This window comes from Tupaia chinensis, unplaced genomic scaffold (assembly GCF_000334495.1).
Source record: "Tupaia chinensis unplaced genomic scaffold, TupChi_1.0 Scaffold144276_1, whole genome shotgun sequence".
Taxonomy (NCBI): domain Eukaryota; kingdom Metazoa; phylum Chordata; class Mammalia; order Scandentia; family Tupaiidae; genus Tupaia; species Tupaia belangeri.
The window spans coordinates 2,366,709-2,384,358 of NW_006204133.1; the positions used below are offsets into that span (position 1 = coordinate 2,366,709).

General features: G+C 42.4%; 1 protein-coding gene across 1 annotated transcript in view; it reads left to right on the forward strand.

Annotated features, from left to right (window-relative positions):
* Positions 1-17,650, forward strand: part of INPP4A (inositol polyphosphate-4-phosphatase type I A) — a gene marked incomplete in the record, with an annotated part of 166,232 nt that overhangs the window by 90,570 nt on the left and 58,012 nt on the right. Inside the window, 1 exon segment of the mRNA XM_027767516.1 lies at positions 16,533-16,651. Within this exon segment, the coding sequence (XP_027623317.1) occupies positions 16,533-16,651 (119 nt within the window).

A 17,650-nucleotide genomic window follows, 5' to 3' on the forward strand; every position in this document is an offset into this window, starting at 1 on the left:
AGGAAGTGGAATACCAGCCACTCAAGAAGGAAAAGGAATGAACAACCGACATATGTGTCCACATGGATGAATCTCACAAACATTTCAAAAGTGAGGCTGTACACAAAAGGCATGATTCCATCAACGTGAAACTCAGGAAGACTAATCGACAGTGATAGGAAACAGGTATAGTCCCTGGCCTGAGGGTGTGGCTGACTGGAAAGAAGCACGGGAACCCTTTGGCCATGTTCCTCATCTTGACTGTGGTAGTGGTGGTGTGGATCCCTGCGTTTATCCCACTCGCGACACTGTACGCGTAACGTGGGAACACTTTATATGTAGGTTATACCTCCAGGTTTGTTTAAAACACAATGAAAGAACAGTTAAAGATCACCATTACCTTTGTAGAAGGCCAACAATCTGAAAGAAAAAAAAAAACAACACAAAAAATACAGCTTGGAAGAAACATTGTACAGAAAACAGAAGAAAATGTTAAAGAAATGGTAATGTATATATTGAAGAGAAGATTATAAATGTATTTATAACATAAGGACAGGATGCTATATGGAAAAAAGAAAAATCTTAGAAATTGAAAATATGATAGGCAAACTTTAAAATATTTCAATGAAGTTTAGAAGATTTTCAAGGAATTCTCCCAGAAAATAAAATTATAAAAACAAAAATAACATATGGGGGCCAACAGGTGGCATGGTGGTTACGGTGTTGGAATTCCCACATGGCTGGCCATGATTTGAGTCCTGGACCTGGCGGCTTTCTCTCTCTCTCTCTCTTTCTATGACAAAACTCATGTGAAAAATAATATTAACAATAATAATATTAAATAAATTCTTAAAAAAATAACATATGGGTGTGAAGTAGAAAAAGAAAATTAGTAAATCCAAGAGGTCTAACATTGCAGAGAAAAGATGTAAGGGAGAAAGTTACCAAAAAGTAGTCCAAGAAATCTCCCAGCATGGAGGATGTGTTTCTCAGTTTAAAATGCCTGTCAGGGCCCAGCATAATGATGAGAGAGCACAGCTCTCTCATAACCAGGTACAGCTTGGTGAAATATTAAAACATTGGGAATAAAATGAAAATTCTAAAAACTAACACAAAGAGAAATATAGGTTTTACTCAGGAACAGGAATTAAACTGGCATAGAGTTTCTCAGTGACAGTGGAAACTTGAAGGGAGGGAGACACACCTTTAACTCCATTTTCAACCTAGAATTCTCAGCTCAACCAGACCAGTCATCAAATGTGAGGGCAGAAAGAAGCGAAGGTGGAGGACGTATTCCACCTAAGAATAAGTGGAAAAAAAGACATGGGATCCGGGAAACAGGCTCACACGCGAGAAGTGAAAGAAATCCCGTGTGGTTTATATTCAGTAATAGTCACTTCACTTTAACCGCATGGTACGTGAACTTAAGAGAAAATGGAGCTAACATGATTGAGAATAGGAGAGGAAGAGAGTTGGTATAATTGAGTTAAACATCTTCATCTTCTCCTATAGAAATCAGAACATTTCTGAATTTGGTGAGTTAAGATCATTAATCTTGTCACATTAATTAGACAAACAGAGGAAGAAACATCTTTAAAAAGTGAGGATGAATTTTATGTTAAGGGAATTTTATTTTCCTGTATAGATTTTGCTATAGGGCCCTTGTGCTCACCAGAGAGATACAGAGAAAGTGAATGTGAAAAATCACCCTCCTCTAGGGAGGATGGCCACACCACAGTCCCTTCTTCTCTATTCTCTTCTTGGGGTTTTGAGTACACACGTACATAAGCCCAAGTGTTTATGCCAAGCTGCCAGGTCCGGGACTCAAACCATCCACTCGGCTGTGTGGGTTTCAGCCACCCTAACTACCACACCACCTGTCGGGTCCTTACTATTTTTTTTTAAAGGAGCAGCAACTGAGTGATTGAGCAAATACTTTGACCTTTAAAATAAAAATATAGTCTAAAGATTTAAAAATTAACTTTATACTCATTATAAAACCTTTATTACAGGAAGTGTTAGAGGAAAAGAAAACCCTATTCGAGAGAGAGAATCCACTGACATTTTGGAATATAGTCTTCCAAATTCTTCCTTTTTTTTTTTTAACCTTCACTGAGGGTAATACAGGAATTTTTAAATGATTTTGGTTGTGGAGCTGATGGAATTATTTATAAGAGTATCAATCTAATGTACTTAGTATGCTTTTTTCATGAAACAGACTATCGCTGGCAGCTTTTTATTTTACTGGTTGCTGAATCGGCTTTATCATTTCGGATTCCGACATGAAGCCTGGTGGATAGTCGTACCGTACTTACTTTACCCAGTGCCCTCTGTGGGACGTTTAGGTCCTTTCCGATTCACCATGACAGACCCTGTCACAGTAACGCACTTGTAGGTAGATCTTTGATACGTATTCCCAGATCTTTGATACATTTTGCATTATTTCCTTAGGGTAAACTCTTGAATACAGAATTGCTGAGTCAAATATATGCACTGGAAATATGTTTTGCCAGTTTACTTCAACAGCATTTATTTAGCGTTTATTCAGCTGGGATTGCAGATGGTCAGGTTGGAGAGGAGGCATACTTACCAGAGATTTGTGGTTTCTGTGGAAATAAGCCAAATGAATGATGTAAGTGACAAACAGAAGGGACGTGATCGTAGGCTGCCGAAAGCTTCATGGAAGCTATAGAACTTGAGCCAGAAATGAAACATGATGTGAGATTTAGATAGTCTGGGTGGGAGATGAGGCAAAGAGAAATGCCACTTGTAGGAAGGTGTGTTCTGAAGGTGGCCATGGGCCTATCAGCCCTTAAAGTGATATCGATCTTCCCAGGCTTCGGCCTCCTGTTCTGCCTCAGCCTATCTGCCATCACGAGTGCCTGAAAGACCCAGGGGTCTAACCTTCTGTGGTTGTCAAGAACCCAGGCCTGGGGACCAGCAAATGGTGTAATGGTTACGTTGCTGGACTCCCATGTAGCTGTGGTTCAAGTCCCGGACCCAGTGGCTTAAAACTCAAACACTGGGCACTTGTGTGTACTTGTCCGAAATCCTGAGAGGAGAATGGATTGCGGTGATTTCACGGTTTCTGTCTCTCTGTGTGTGTGTACGTGTGCGTGTGTGTGTGTGTCTGGCAAGCGCACATGCCTATGTAAAGGGTCAAGGAGGGAGAGGCCACAGGTCCTTTAGTGGCACTTTGTGGCTTCCAAGATGAAGAGTAGGTAGAAGAGTCAAATGAAGGGGTTCCTGTTGAGGCTGAAGTAGTAGAAGGAATAGAAAAGAACTTTAAAAATAATAAAACCCAGGACCAGCAGATGGCACAATGGTTACATCACTGGACTCCCTTGTAGTCCAACACAGTTTGACTATGGACCCGGACCCGGACCTGGACCCAGTAGCGTGAAGCTCACGCTGGGTGTGTGTGCATATATGCCCAACTATGGACCCAGACCCGGACCTGGACCCAGTAGCTTGAAGCTCACGCTGGGTGTGTGTGCATATGTGCCCAAAATCCAAGAGGAGATGGGAAGGGAAGAGATTGTGCTGTGGCCATCCCCTTGGAGGGGGTGATTTCTTGCTTTCGGTCTCTGTCTCTGTCATTCCAGCGATCACATACTCCCTGTAGCAAAAATCTCTCTTACAAATAATAGTAATAATAAACCTTAAAGCTTCTAAGAAAACATAGGAGAGGTCACAGCCTCGGAGTATGTAAAGATGTCTTGGCTAGAACACAAAAACTCTTTGTGTTTCAGTTAGCTATTGCTACCGTAACAAAGCACCACAAAGTTAGCATCTGAAAACAATAGAAATTTGTCTTTCACTTCCCTTAGATCTGAAATTCAGTGTATTCAGTGGGATCTTTGCTTAGAGTCCCACAGCACCAAACCAGTGTCAGCAGGGCTCCATTACTTTCTAGAGGCTCAAGGGCAGAGTCTGTTTCCTTGTTCATGCAAGTTGTCTGAGAACTCAGTGCCTGCAGAATTAGGACCTGGGACCCGTTTCTTTGCTAGCCATCCATTAGGGTCATTCATTCCCAGCTACAGAGGCCACATGCGTTCCTCTGGGGGCTTATGGCTCCTTCCCTCCATCTTCAAAGCCAGCAGTGGCGTGTCAAGTGCCCTTTATGCTTCGGATCTCTACTGCCTCCTCTTCCACTGTTACATTTTTATGGTTTACCCTTCTGCTTTCTTGTTCTACTTGTCAGGGCTTATGTGACTAGATTGAGGTTGTCCAAATCCATAGGAAGATCTAGAACGTCACTCACACCTAGAGTCCCTTTTGCCATATAATGTGATGTGTTCATAGCTTCTTAGATTAGGTTATGGACTTTGTTTTTTTGTTTTGTTTTGGTTTTGTTTTGTTTTTGTTTTTCCTTCAGGGGATTGGAGTACTTTTCTGTCTACCACTCCTTAAAATTAATAATAATTTAGGAAAGACAAATTGCACTTAGTAAGAATTATTGCTCCTCCAGTAACAGTGCTAAGAAAATGAATAAATGAATCACAGACTGGGAAATCAATATTGACAATACACATACCTGACAAAGGACACATTCAGAGCGAAGCGCTTGTGAATTGACAATAAAAACACAGCCCAGTTTATAAATGACCGAAAGTCCTGACAAAATAAGTGACACAAATGAACAATGGTGAAGTGATGACGAGTATTATTAATCATCTTGGAAGTACATATTAAAACACATTCATTAGAATAGTTAAAAGAAAAGAGATTAACTCTACCCAACTGAAACTAATGCACTTGTTGGTGGGAGTGTAAAATAAACATTTCAGTAACTTTTAGTTTCTTACAAAGTTAAACCTATTCCAGTATGACCAGAAATTTTACTCTTAAGATTCTTATACAAGAGCCAGCAGGTGGCATAATGATTAAGGTGCTAGACTCCCATGTGGCCAACCACGATTTGTGTCCTGGACCTGGTAGCTTGCTTTCTCACTTTCCTTCTCTCTCTCTGTCTCTCTCTGGTGAGTGTGTGTACCCTATAGCAAATTAAAAATAATGGGGCCAGCAATTGGTGTAATGGCTACGTCGCTGGACTCCCACATAGTCGACCGCTGTTCGAGTCCTGGACCTGGTGGCTTAAACTCACACACCTAGCATGTGTGCGTGCGTGCCCAAGATCTTTAAAAAGGATTCTTATACAAAAGAAATTAAAACGTGTTCATAAAAAGACATGAGCAAGAATGGTTGTCACCTTTATATATAATACTTCAAAACTAGGAACAACCCAATGGTCCATTAACAATAGAATGAATAAATAAATTGTGATGCATTTATACAATTGAATATTACTCATCAATTTTTTTTAAAAAAAGGAATGGATTACCAATATGCATAACAAATCCCAAGAACATTTATATGAAATTTAAGAACTGATGAAACTATAGTGGTAGAAATCAGGAAGTGGTCACAGAGGTAGGGAATTGACTGGGGAGTATCAGGCCAGCTTATGGTTAAGAGAGCCGAATCCCATATGGCCAACAAGTATCAGGCAAGCTCATGGCCTGGTGGTTAAGAGAGCCGAATCCCATATGGCCAACAATGTAATTTAAGTGCCAGAGCTGGTGGCTTGATAAACACACTGGCCATGTGCGTGTATGCCCAAAATCTCAAAGGGAGGGAGAAATGGAGGAGAAGGGATTGACCATACCCTTGGTGAGTATTTTCTCCTCTCTCTCTGATGGGTGTATGTGCCCTCTGACAGATTTAAAATATTGGGGTGTTGGGAAAGTCATGATGTATTTTTTCTATGTTTCTCTGTGCAGAAATGTGTCATGACTTTTCCTACAACTCAGTGAGAAAGAAAATGTTCTCTGCTTTGTTTTCCCCATCTCGTTTTGATGAGGTTATGTGGGTGCTTATGGTCATCAAAACTCATTGAACTGACAACCTAAGCTGTTTGCTTTTTATTGTATTCGGTAAATAATGACAGTTCCTGAAGAGATACCAGGAAATATTACAAAGGGATAACCAAAGAACCAAAAGAAATTTTAGTAATAAAAGTCAACTTCTAAATTTTATCACTTAAAATTATTGCCAAAAGGTAGGTGTAGTCGCCAGGTAGAGAAAGAGAGAAAGGGAGAGAAAGCACCTCCCACAACGGGACATGGTCGTGGTCATAATCCTCTTTCCTCCGTTTCTCCACCTGCCAGGATTTGGGGCACATACACATCCGTTCTGGGTGTGTTTTTCAAGCTGCTAGGGTTGGGATTTGAACTGTGATAAGCCAGGTGGGATCTGGCTTTCTATGTATAGTACGTAACCACTGCACTATGGGACTGGCCCAGTTTCTAAATTTTAAATCACCAATGGATATTTTTAAGAAATAAAATGAGAATGTTAAGGGCTGCAGTGGCAGAGTGGAGACCTCTAAATGTCTTTTCTTGCATAAGGACATTAAGAATACTACCCAAAATGGCTAAAATAAACTTCCAGAATTTCCAGAATAAGTTTCAGAACTCTGGAAATTAACCAAAGGCTTACAGCACTCTGGAGGACCCTTAATTCAAGAAAAAATGGTTGTCTCAATAAGAACAGAGAATTTTATTGTGTTTAATTTGCCCTATTGCTATCCTTTCCCAGCTCTATGATAGACTTAAAAACAAACAGCCCTGAAATTATGGTGGAAGCAGTACCCTAGAAGTCACTGGACGGGAATCGAATGGGATTTGAGATCCTAATAAACACCCTATTCTCAGAGAATTATTCTTATTTGACCTAACAGTTCCCGGAAAACCTTACTCTTAGGACTTGTCTTTATCTGACTGAATTCAGAATTTACTTAGTGGGAATAGCTTTCTCTCCGAGAGTGTTTGCTGAAAACAATTAGTGGCAGTTTTTTAACATCACAGCTGCCTGAGGCAGTAAAAACAGCTGGGGTGAATAAAAGGCTGACTGAAAGACTTCACAAGGAGAGCTGAGTAATGGGATGTCCCCAGAGAGCTTTGTACAACTCTGGCAGATTTCCCAGCATCCTGTGCAGCACCAGGCCTTCTGCCACAGCGGCCATGGTTCTGTGCTACTCCATGACCACGGGCATCAACAAGGGCCACAAGGTGACCAAGAACATGAGTCATTTGAGGCATGGCTGCCAGTATAGGCGCCTCACCAAGCACACCAAGTTTGCATGGACACACCCTGAGGGATGTGTGGCTTTGTCCCCTACAAGCAGTGTGTCATGGAGCTGTCCAGGGTCTCCAAGAACAAGTAGGCCCTCAAATTCATCAAGACAAGGGTGGGGACACACATTGGTGCCAAGAAGAAGCGAAAGGAGTTGAGCAACATCCTGACTGTCATGTGGAAAGTGGCTGCCAGAAAAGACTGAGCCCCCTCCTCTTTGTGCATAATACATTCTCTGTAGAAAAAAAGAAATAAAAACAGAGCAAGTTCTGACATATTCCTGGGATTTTAGAAAGCTATGGTATGTGTAGGGCTGTACACCTGTCCAGGACTGTGTGCATGTTCACAAAAGACCCAAGAGAGCTCTACACAGTCGCCGTTGACTGACACAGGTGCTCTGCATGGCAGGAAGCGAAAGCTAAGGCAGAGTAATAAATTAACTACCTGAACAATGAACGTGTACCCTGACACACACACACAGAAACCTTCAGTAGAAGCCACAGCAATGGTGTGTGGTCCCTAGTGTTGAAAGAAATCTCTGTCCTGTCATTATCTGACCACTGAGTAATCAGTCACTTCAGTGGCTGCCCCTGACAAAGAACATTACTTTACAGGCTTAGGTTAGGAAAGTCATGGAATAAACAGAGACAACAGCAACAGTGAAAAGCAGCCATAACTATGGGGAAGAAAGAAAATCTGATTTCCAGAGTTTCTCTATTATATTATTCAAGATTTCTAGTTTTCACCAAAAAATTATAAGACATTGCCCAAAAAAAAGCCAAGACAGTATGACCCTTACATGGGGGGAAAAAAAAAGTAGAAAATAGAAACAATCCCTGAGGAGGCACAGATGTTTGATTTAGTAGGTGAAATATTTAAAATAGACCATTTAAATAGATACAAATAACCAAAGGAAACCATGTCTAAAGAACTAAAGGAAAGTATGAGAACAGTGTTTTATACAAATAGTGATCATCAATGAAGAGACAGAAATTATAAGAAGAACCAAATAGGACTGGCCCCATGGCCTAGTGGTTAAGGGAACCTATCCCACACTGCCAGTTGCACAGTTCAAACCTTGGCTCTCGTGACTTGAAAAACATTGTGTGTGCCTGTGCGTGCACATGTACATGTACCTCCAATCCCGACAGAACGGAGAAATGGAGAAGGGATTACGACAGGAGCATACCCTATTGGGAGTCGCTTCTCCCTCTCTTTTCCTCTCTCGTGAGTGCACATGCCCTCTAGCAATAAAGAAAAAAAAAGAACCAAGTAGAAATTCTAGAATTTAAAAGTATAATAACCTAGGTTACCAGCAGATGGCATAACAATTACGTGGCTGGACTCCTATGTTGTTGACCATGGTTCAAGTCCCAGACCCAGCTGCTTAAACTCACACTAGATGTGTACGAGTATATACCCAAAATCCCTAGAGGTGAATGAAGAAGAAGGGATTGCGGCATGACCATCCCCTCTCAGGAGTAACTTCCCACTTTCTGTCTCTCTGTCTCTCTTGGGAGCTCATGTGCCCTATAGCAGAAGAATCTCTGAAAAAAAATCTAGAGTTTAAAAGTATAATAACCTAAGGGACCAGCAGGTGGCATAGTAGTTAAGGGGCTGGACTTTCACATGACTCACTGTGATTCAAGTCCTGGACCCAGAGGCTTAGAACTCATCTGTAGAATATTATTTGTCAGTACTAAGGAATGAACTATACTGATACTTGCTGTATTATAGATGAATTTGTATGTGCGTGCTCAAAATCCCAAGAGGAGAATGGAGAAGGATTGTGGCTGGCCATTCCCCCCAGGCATGATTTCTCACTTTCTCTCTGTGTCTCTCTCTGTCTTTTCCTGTCTCTCTGACAAGAACACATGCACTATAGCAAAAATCTCTCAAAAAAGAAGTATAATAACCTAAATGGAAAATTCACTTGTAGCGGCTCAACCACAGATTTGAGCAGGCAGAAGAAAGAATCAGCAAATTTGAAGACATGTGCATTGAGATTATTCAGGGTAAGGAACAGAAAGAGAAAAGAATGAAGAAAAATGAACAGACCCTCAGAACCCTGCGGGAAATCATCTAATGTACCAATATATGTATAATGGGAGTTCTAGAAGGAGAGAAGGGAGAAAGAATATAAACTTCCCACATTTGATGGAAAATATTAAGTCATGTATCCAAGAAAATCAGTGAACTCCAGGTGTGATAAACTCAAAGAGATCCACACATGGATGCATCATAATCAAATTATTGAAAGCCTAAGATAGAATGTTGAAAGCAGCAAGGGAAGAGTAACTTACCATGTACAATGGATTATCGATAAGTGTAACAGCTAATTGCTTATCAGAAACCGTGAAGGTCAGAAGATAGTGGAACGACATATTCACATTACTGACAGAAACTGTCAGCTAAGAATTCTCTTTCCAGCAAAGTTGTCCTTCAAAAATGAGATGAAGACATATGTCCACACAAATAACTGTTTATAAATGTTCATAGCATTATTCATAATAACCAAAATGTGGAAGCAACCTATATATCCATTAATCATTGAATGGGTAAACAATATGTGGTGTGCTCCTAGAGTAGAATATTATTCATCAGGAATAAGGAATGAATCACACTGATACTTGCTGTAGTATAGATGAGCCGTGGAAATACACCAAGTGGAAGAAGCAGACATGAAAAGCAGTGGATTGTACGATTCCACTTACATGTGCAGAATAGATGAATCTATACAGACAGTAAGAAGTAGTGTCGGGGTGGGGAGAGGAGGCATGGGGCATGACTGCTAATGGGTTTTGCCTTTGTGTTTGTTTTTCGAAGTGATGTCATTGTTGAGGAATTAATAACAATAGTTGCATAACTTTGTGAGTACCCTCAAAATCACTAAATTGTGCACATTAAGACAGCAACTTTTATGGGATGTGAACTGTATTTTAATAGAAAATGTAAAAAGCCCGAGGAATGCTGCTAAAACTGTTATAAATCTGTGAAAGAAAGTAGACAATCTCACCACCTGAAGAAACTGTGATTGTGAGTGAAGAGATGTGACAGATCCGGGAGCTGTAATATTTGGTTGATAGGAGACCCAGAAGCATAGAAAGAAAGAGCAGCAGCAGCAGGCCGGATATAACCAGAGAGCCCTTTTCTAATGGAAGGATGAACTTGCCACCAGAGTGTTCACCAGCTGCCAGGCATCTCCTCGTGAAACTCCTAAATTCCAAGGAGAAAGGGAAAATCGTACGTGCTTCTAGATGAAAAACAAACAAAAATCAGATCCTCCCATTAAGGACAACTAGAAGAAAATGAGCCACTCTAGGAATATCTGGTCTGTGCCCAGAGAACCAGCAGGACGATAAAGGATCTGAGGACGGGATCCCATTTGTTCCTCTGAGGGTTACAGAGATCCTGGGAGCAAGGCTGAGAGGTGTGGAGGCTGAGCAGTGCTGTAGACAGCCACTCAGTGCTGGGGAGGCAGGGGTTATCTTCTAGGGTCATCGGGGAAGGAGCCTTGGCAAACTCCTCTCACTGATTCAGAATCTCAAAGTTTACGCTTTGAGAGTTAAGGGAAACTGGAAGCAGGTATTGATAGGGGCCATAGTCCACCTAGTTTACCTGAAAACAAATGAAGGTGCCTTTGAGTGCTAGTGCTCCTTAGAACCAGGTAGAAGTGAGTGCAACTCTTCGGGGGAAAGATAGCGTGGGAAAGATAGCGTTATCCTGGGCCTCAAATAACTTCTGTGAACAGTTTTGAAATGTAACATTCAGCAGAAAGTCATGACTGCTCAGAAACACATAGCAGAAACATAAGCAGAAATAAGAAACAAATAGAAACAGACCCAAGATCTCCAGATATTAGAGTTAATAGACAAGGATGCTGAAATAACCGTATTGCCTATGTGTTTTGTCAGCTTGGGCAGCTGTAACAGTGTATCATAGACCAGGTGGGTTTATCAACAGAAATGTGCTTCTCCTGGTGCTGGAGGCTGGGCGGTCCAAGCCTAGGCTCCTCAGGTCCACTGTTGGCTGAGGGCCAGCTTCCCGATTTGCACATGGCTGTCATCTCGTAGTATCCTTATGAGGCGGAGGAGAGCCAAGCAGATGGAGCAAGTTCTTGTGTCTCTTTTAAAGTATTAATTTAATTTATGAAGACAGTGCTCTGATGACTGAATTACCTCTCAAAGGCCCCAACTCCTAGTACCATCACCTGGGTGTTGAGAGAACTAGAAACCATAAAAAGAACCAAATGTATATTCTAGGACCTTTTTTTTTTGTTCAAGAGAATTTTTTTTTTTTTTTTTTTTTTTTTTTGCTGTGGGGCATGTGTGCTCACTGGAGAGACAGAAAGGGAGAACTCACCCCTCCCCAGGGAGGAGGATGCCACACTGTAATCTCTTCTCCATTTTCCTCCTGGGATTTTGAGTGTGCATGTACATGTGCCAGAGTGAGTTTTAAGCCACCAGATCCAGGATTTGAACTGTGGTCGGCCACGTGGCCAGCACCTTAACCACTATGTCACCTGCTGGCCCCTTATTCTAAGTTGTTTTTTTTTTTTAAAGTAACAGAATATAAAAATCTTTAGATGGATATAAAAAGCAGCCAACAGAAGAGAAAATTAGTGATGTTACATAGAGTAAAGAAAATTTCCATAATGATACTAGACAGATAAAATAATAGAAAAATATCAGAAGAGATGTAAAAAAAAGTACAGTGATATCTTATATACATTTAGTGTCCAAGAAAGAATCTACGGAAGAGTCACAAGTAGTATTTACAGTTGACCTTTTTTTCCCCAAATTAATAAAATATAGCAAATCAAAGAATAAACAGAAGATGTGTATGCCGAGACACACGATAGTAAAATCGCTGAAAGTCAAACTCAATGAGAAAATGATAAGAGCTGCTGAAAAGCATGCGCACACATAGCTCAAAGTAGCAACAATTAAAACTGCTGACTTCATAACACGAAGAAGTCCAAAGACAATGTATTGATATTTAGAGGGCTCAGAAAAAATAACCACCTAGAGAAGAAACCTTTATGAATTAGGGTGGTGGGTCAGCCCTGTAGACTAATGGTTAAAGGAGCCAGATCCCATGTGACCAACCACGGTTCACATGCTGGCCCAGGCAGCTTGGGAAAAACAGGAGTCCCACGTGCACGCATGCCCCAAATCCTGACAGGATGGAGAAATGGAGGAAAAGGGATTGCGGTGACCCCGCCCCACTGGGGGATGCTTTTTTCCCTCTTCCTCTCTCTTTGCTGAGCACATACACCTGCTGACAAAGAAAAAGAATTAAGGTGGAATAAAGACATTTCAAACTAAAGGCTGAAAGAACATGTCAACGCCAGGCCTGCAGTATAAACATGCTGAGTGTCGTTCCCCATTAGAAGACGGGTGAAAGGCCAGCAGGTCGGTGCCATAGTGGTTAAGGCACTGGACTCTCGGGGAACCAGCAGTTAGCCTAATGGCTATGTTGCTGGACTCCCACGTAGTCGACCGTAGTTCACGTCCTGGACCCGGTTGCTTAAAACTCACGCCGGGCGCGTGTGCGTGCATGTCCAGGATCCCGAGAGGAGAATGGAGGAGAAGGGATTGCGGCATGACCATCCCCCTGGGAGGTGATTTCTTGCTTTCTGTCTCTATGTCTCTCTGTGTGTCTGGCGAGCGCACGCGCCCTATAGTGAAAACCTCTCCAAAGAAAAAAAAAAAAGGCACTGGACTCTCACATGGCCGTGATTTGAGCCCTGGACCCAGCAACTTGAAACTCTGTGGGCGTGTGTGTGCATGTATGCCCAAAATCCCAAGAGAAGAATGGAGGAGAAGGGATTACGACATGGCCAAACCCCCTGAGGGGTGAATTCTCACTCTGTCTCTCAAGTGAGGATATGTGTCCTACAGCAAAAATCTCTCTTTAAAAAAAAAAAATAAAAAAGACTGACGATTTCATATGGACAGTTGTAGAAAAGGGTTGAACATCTAGAAAACGTGGAGCGGTCTGGGGTAAACATCTGGGCATAGCAGAGTGAGTAGTGGATCTATAAAATGCACACGCGCACACACGTATGTGTGCAAATGAGAGAGAACAGGTGGAGCGATGTTAATGTTAGATGAAGTGTAACTGAGCCCACAAGAGCAGTTCGGGAGTGTGCAGGTACATCAGTATAGCACATTCCAAAGGACAGTGGTCGCTAATAACTTACTTGAAATGAATGTGATGAATCTTCACTGCAGTCTCCTCAACACATATCTAGGTACTGCTCTGTTCTACCCTCCCACATTTGCACCTGCTTCTTCCCTTTCTTCATATTTCCTAATTATCTTCTTCTTTCTTTCTTTTCCTTTTTAAAAATATTTTTTAAATTAGATTTTTACTATAGGGCATGTGTGCTCACCAGGAAGAGAGAGAGAGAGAGAGAGAGAGAGAGAGAGAGAGAGAGAGAGAGAGAGAGAGAGAAAGATGCTGCAATCCCTTCTCCTCCATTTTCCTCCCTGGAATTTGGGCACACACACCTATGTGCCTGGTGTGATCTTTTCAGCCCATCAGGTCCTGGACTTGACCCATAGTCAGCTGTGTGGGAGTACAGTGCCTTAACCACCACACCACCTGCCAGCCCCTGTGCTAATTTTCTCTTAATCTCTTCTTAGTCCTTCCTCCCCCGTTTCTTCTTTCAACTCTGTTAGTATCTCCCTTCTATTCCATCTCTCCTCCCCATCCTGTCTTTTTCCCTGCATTTGTCTCACCTGTTGTGGACCTGAGGATGCATTTTTAAATTAGAGTTAATAATTTTTTAAAATGGTGGTGAAATATACCTAGCCTAAAATTTACCATTTTAATTTTCTTTCTTTTTGCTATAGAACATGTGTACTCACGAGAGAAAGAGAGAGAGAAAGTGAGAAAGCATCCCTAAGAGTGATGGCTATACTGCAGTCCCTTCTCCATTCTCTTCTCAGGATCTTGGGCATGCATGCACACAGACTGGTTGTATTTTTCAAGCCCTGGGTCCAAGACTCAAACCATGCAGTCAGCCATGTGGGATCCAGCCATTTTAACCTTCATGCCACCTGCTGGCTCACCATTTTAACTATTTTTAAATATACAGTCAGTGGCAGTGAGCATATTCATAACCATCACCAAAGAGGAGTTCAAAAAGTTTATGGGAGGGAACCAGCAGTTAGCGTAATGGCTATGTCGCTGGACTCCCACGTAGTCGACCGCGGGTCGTGTCCCCAAGACTCAAACCACGCAGTCAGCCATGTGGGATCCAGCCATTTTAACCTTCATGCCACCTGCTGGCTCACCATTTTAACTATTTTTAAATATACAGTCAGTGGCAGTGAGCGTATTCATAACCATCACCAAAGAGGAGTTCAAAAAGTTTATGGGAAAAAAATGTAATTAGAGAGTTTATTTTGTTGCAAAAAATTTTTAAATCCTCATATAGATTCTTCACAACGTGCATTTTCAGTGAACTTCTTGAAGATCACCTCTGTCATCAATCTTAAGATATATATCTGTTGCATATTTCACAGCTTTCTAATGCCTCATAATTAATGACATATCATACTTAAATGGCAGTATTTTTCATAGAGTATTTTACAACAGGTGTATGTTAGAGTCAATAAAATAAGATCATTTTTCCTGTGGGTCATTTATGGGATAGAATTATCCAAATCTTGTCATCTATTTCAAAAATGCTAGGCATGATACATTTTTCTAACTGAAATGACTTTATAAGAAATCTTTAGTTATGAAAAGTAACACTTTCCCCCCCGTTTGCTAGAGGGTACACGTGCTCACTGGAGACAGAGAGAGAGAGAGCGAAAGTGCCCTCGCAGGGGATGGTCATGCCGCAGTCCCCCCTTCATTTCTCTTTCAGGATTCTGGGCATGCATATACACATGCCTGACCTGTTTTTCAAGTCACCAAGTCAAGGACTCGAACCACACATTCACCATGTGGGATCCGGCCATTTTAACTACTACACCACCAGCTAGCCCAGTAACATTTTTAAATTATCTTACATTTGATACAACTTTCAGAAGAAGAATAAATGCATCCCACCAAAAACAACTAATTGTACTATTAGTGTTGAACTTTGATTTACCATGTACAAGAGGAGTGTGTTGAGTTCTCTTTCCCACTATACACGGTGGCAGGTGAAAAAGCTGCGAAGCAGGATACTAAGGCGAAGAAACCTGAAGGCTGATGCCAATGGCCAGGTTAAAAAGGGTGACCCCAAGGCTAAAAAGCCCAAGGAGGGGAAGCCCATTGCAGCCAAAACCCCGTCCTAGTCCGGGGCATCGGCAGATACTCCTGGTCGGCCATGTATTCCAGGAAGACCGCGTACAAGAGGAAATACTCGGCCCCTAAATCCAGGATCGAAAAGGAAAAGGAGAAGGTTCTTGGGACTGTCACGAAACCAGTTGGTGGAGACAAGAGTGGTGGTACCCGGGTGGTTAAACTGCACAAATTGCCTAGGTATTATCCTCCTGAAGGTGTGCCTTGGAAGCTGTTGAACCACAGCAAAAAACCCTCCAGTCAGCATGTGAGAGAGCTGTGAGCAGCATCACTCCTGGGACCATTCCGATCATCCTCACTGGATGCCACAGAGGCAAGAGGGTGGTTTTCCTGAAGCAGCTGAGCAGTGGCTGCTACTTGTGACCTGACTGCTGGTTCTCAATCGAGTTCCACTGCGTAGAACACACCAGAAACTTGTCATTGCCACCTCCACGAAAATTGATATTAGCAAAGTAAAAATCCCAAAGCCCCTTACCGACGCTTACTTCAAGAAAAATGGCGGAAGCCCAGATACCAGGAAGGTGAGATCTTCGACACAGAGAAGGAGAAATACGAGATTTCAGAGCAGGCGAGATTGATCAGAAAGCTGTGGACTCGCAAAAATCAAAGCTGTTCCTCAGCTCCAGGGCTACCTGTAATCCATGTTAGCCCTTACAAATGGAGTTTATCCTCACAAATTGGTGTTCTAAATTTTTTGCTAAGAACCTAATTAAATAACTGATTATATATAGAAAAAAAATTTTTTTTAAAGTGTGGTATATTTTACCGTAGAATTTTCCTTTCTCCCAGTGCACACTCATCCCTGTACCGAGACACGTGGGCACCATAGTGCAGTTAGCCGGCAGTCACAGCGTGCAGCACATGGAGCTCGCTCTTAAACGGAGTAGACCCCGTGGCTCCCCTACTTGAACTGCAGTCAGCCATGTGGGAGTTCAGTGCCCTTAACCCCCACACCACCTGCTGGTCCCATGTTCCACATTTTGATCTCCCTGTGACTACTGGACAGTGTGACCACCTCTTTGCTTTGAGTGTTGTGTGCTCTCTGTGCATTCTTTGGGAGTGTTTGGTACTGGTTTTAAAGGGTTCATCTTTTCCCCATCTTGATTCTATAGCTTGCAGTGAGCTGCATACTCCATCGCTAGATCGAAAACCAAATAGTTTTGTAGCAGTGAGTGTAACCACCCCTCCTCAGGCATTCTGGACGAAGCATGCGCAGACGGAGATCATCGAGGTGAGTGCTACTGGGGCCTCTCTCGGGGGGGTGGGGGGCCCGGGCAGGCCATCCGTGCCCCTGTGGTGTTTCCGGCCTGACGGAGGTGGGGTGGCCAGCTCCCTGAGCCATACGCATGCCAGTTGTTGCTGTTTGCCTCTAGGTTTTCAGTACATCGATAGTTTTCATCACACTCATCTAGGTGACATGTATTAATACGTTTGCTATAGACTTCACAATTACTGCTTAACCACTGGCTACTTATCTTTGCGAAGTGATTCTATACGGTTGATTGCCTTTTAAATAGTGAGACCTAATTCTTCTTGTCACTTGTGATTGGCTGCCACTTGTGGAGAATTGTGCTCATTGGTCACAGCTTGGAGGAGAGTGGGATCACCTGGATGTAGCCTTATTTTTGATTCGTTTTATTATGGCTTTTTTTTTTTTAGCCCGGTGAGTTTTGTGGTATATGTTTTCTCTTTATATTAAATCAGATTACATGCATTCACTGAGAGAATTATGCAGTTTTTCTTACAAAATTGAGCATGGTGCATAAGTTATGACACTAAGTGCAGGAGTTGCTGGTATGAGGTTCTACAGTTTATTTGTAATGTGAAGAATTATCAAGCAAACTTAGACTGTAATTTGTCTGGTTCCTCTGTTTTACATTTCAGAAGCTAGACTAACCCTTTTAGTATCTTAGAAGCTTGTTTCCAAGTTCACGGCAACAGCTTGTTTTCTAAGCATTCCTTGAGCGCCACCTACATACCTGTCAGTGTTGGCGCCTTGGACGCTGCGATGCTCCCTACCCTCTACCCTCGGCAGCTTACCGTCCTGTGGTTGGGGAGACAGAAATGAGTGTGGCTGCTCCCATGTGCAGTAAAGGGTGGGATGCGTTAGAGTAGAAGGGTGAGAAGAACCCCAGGAGGGCTGGGTCCCATCCAGTCCTGAGGTCGGAGCAGACTTCCCAGGCTGGGGTTTAATGGCATCTGCTTCAGTCGCTCTGGGGGTGGGGGTGGG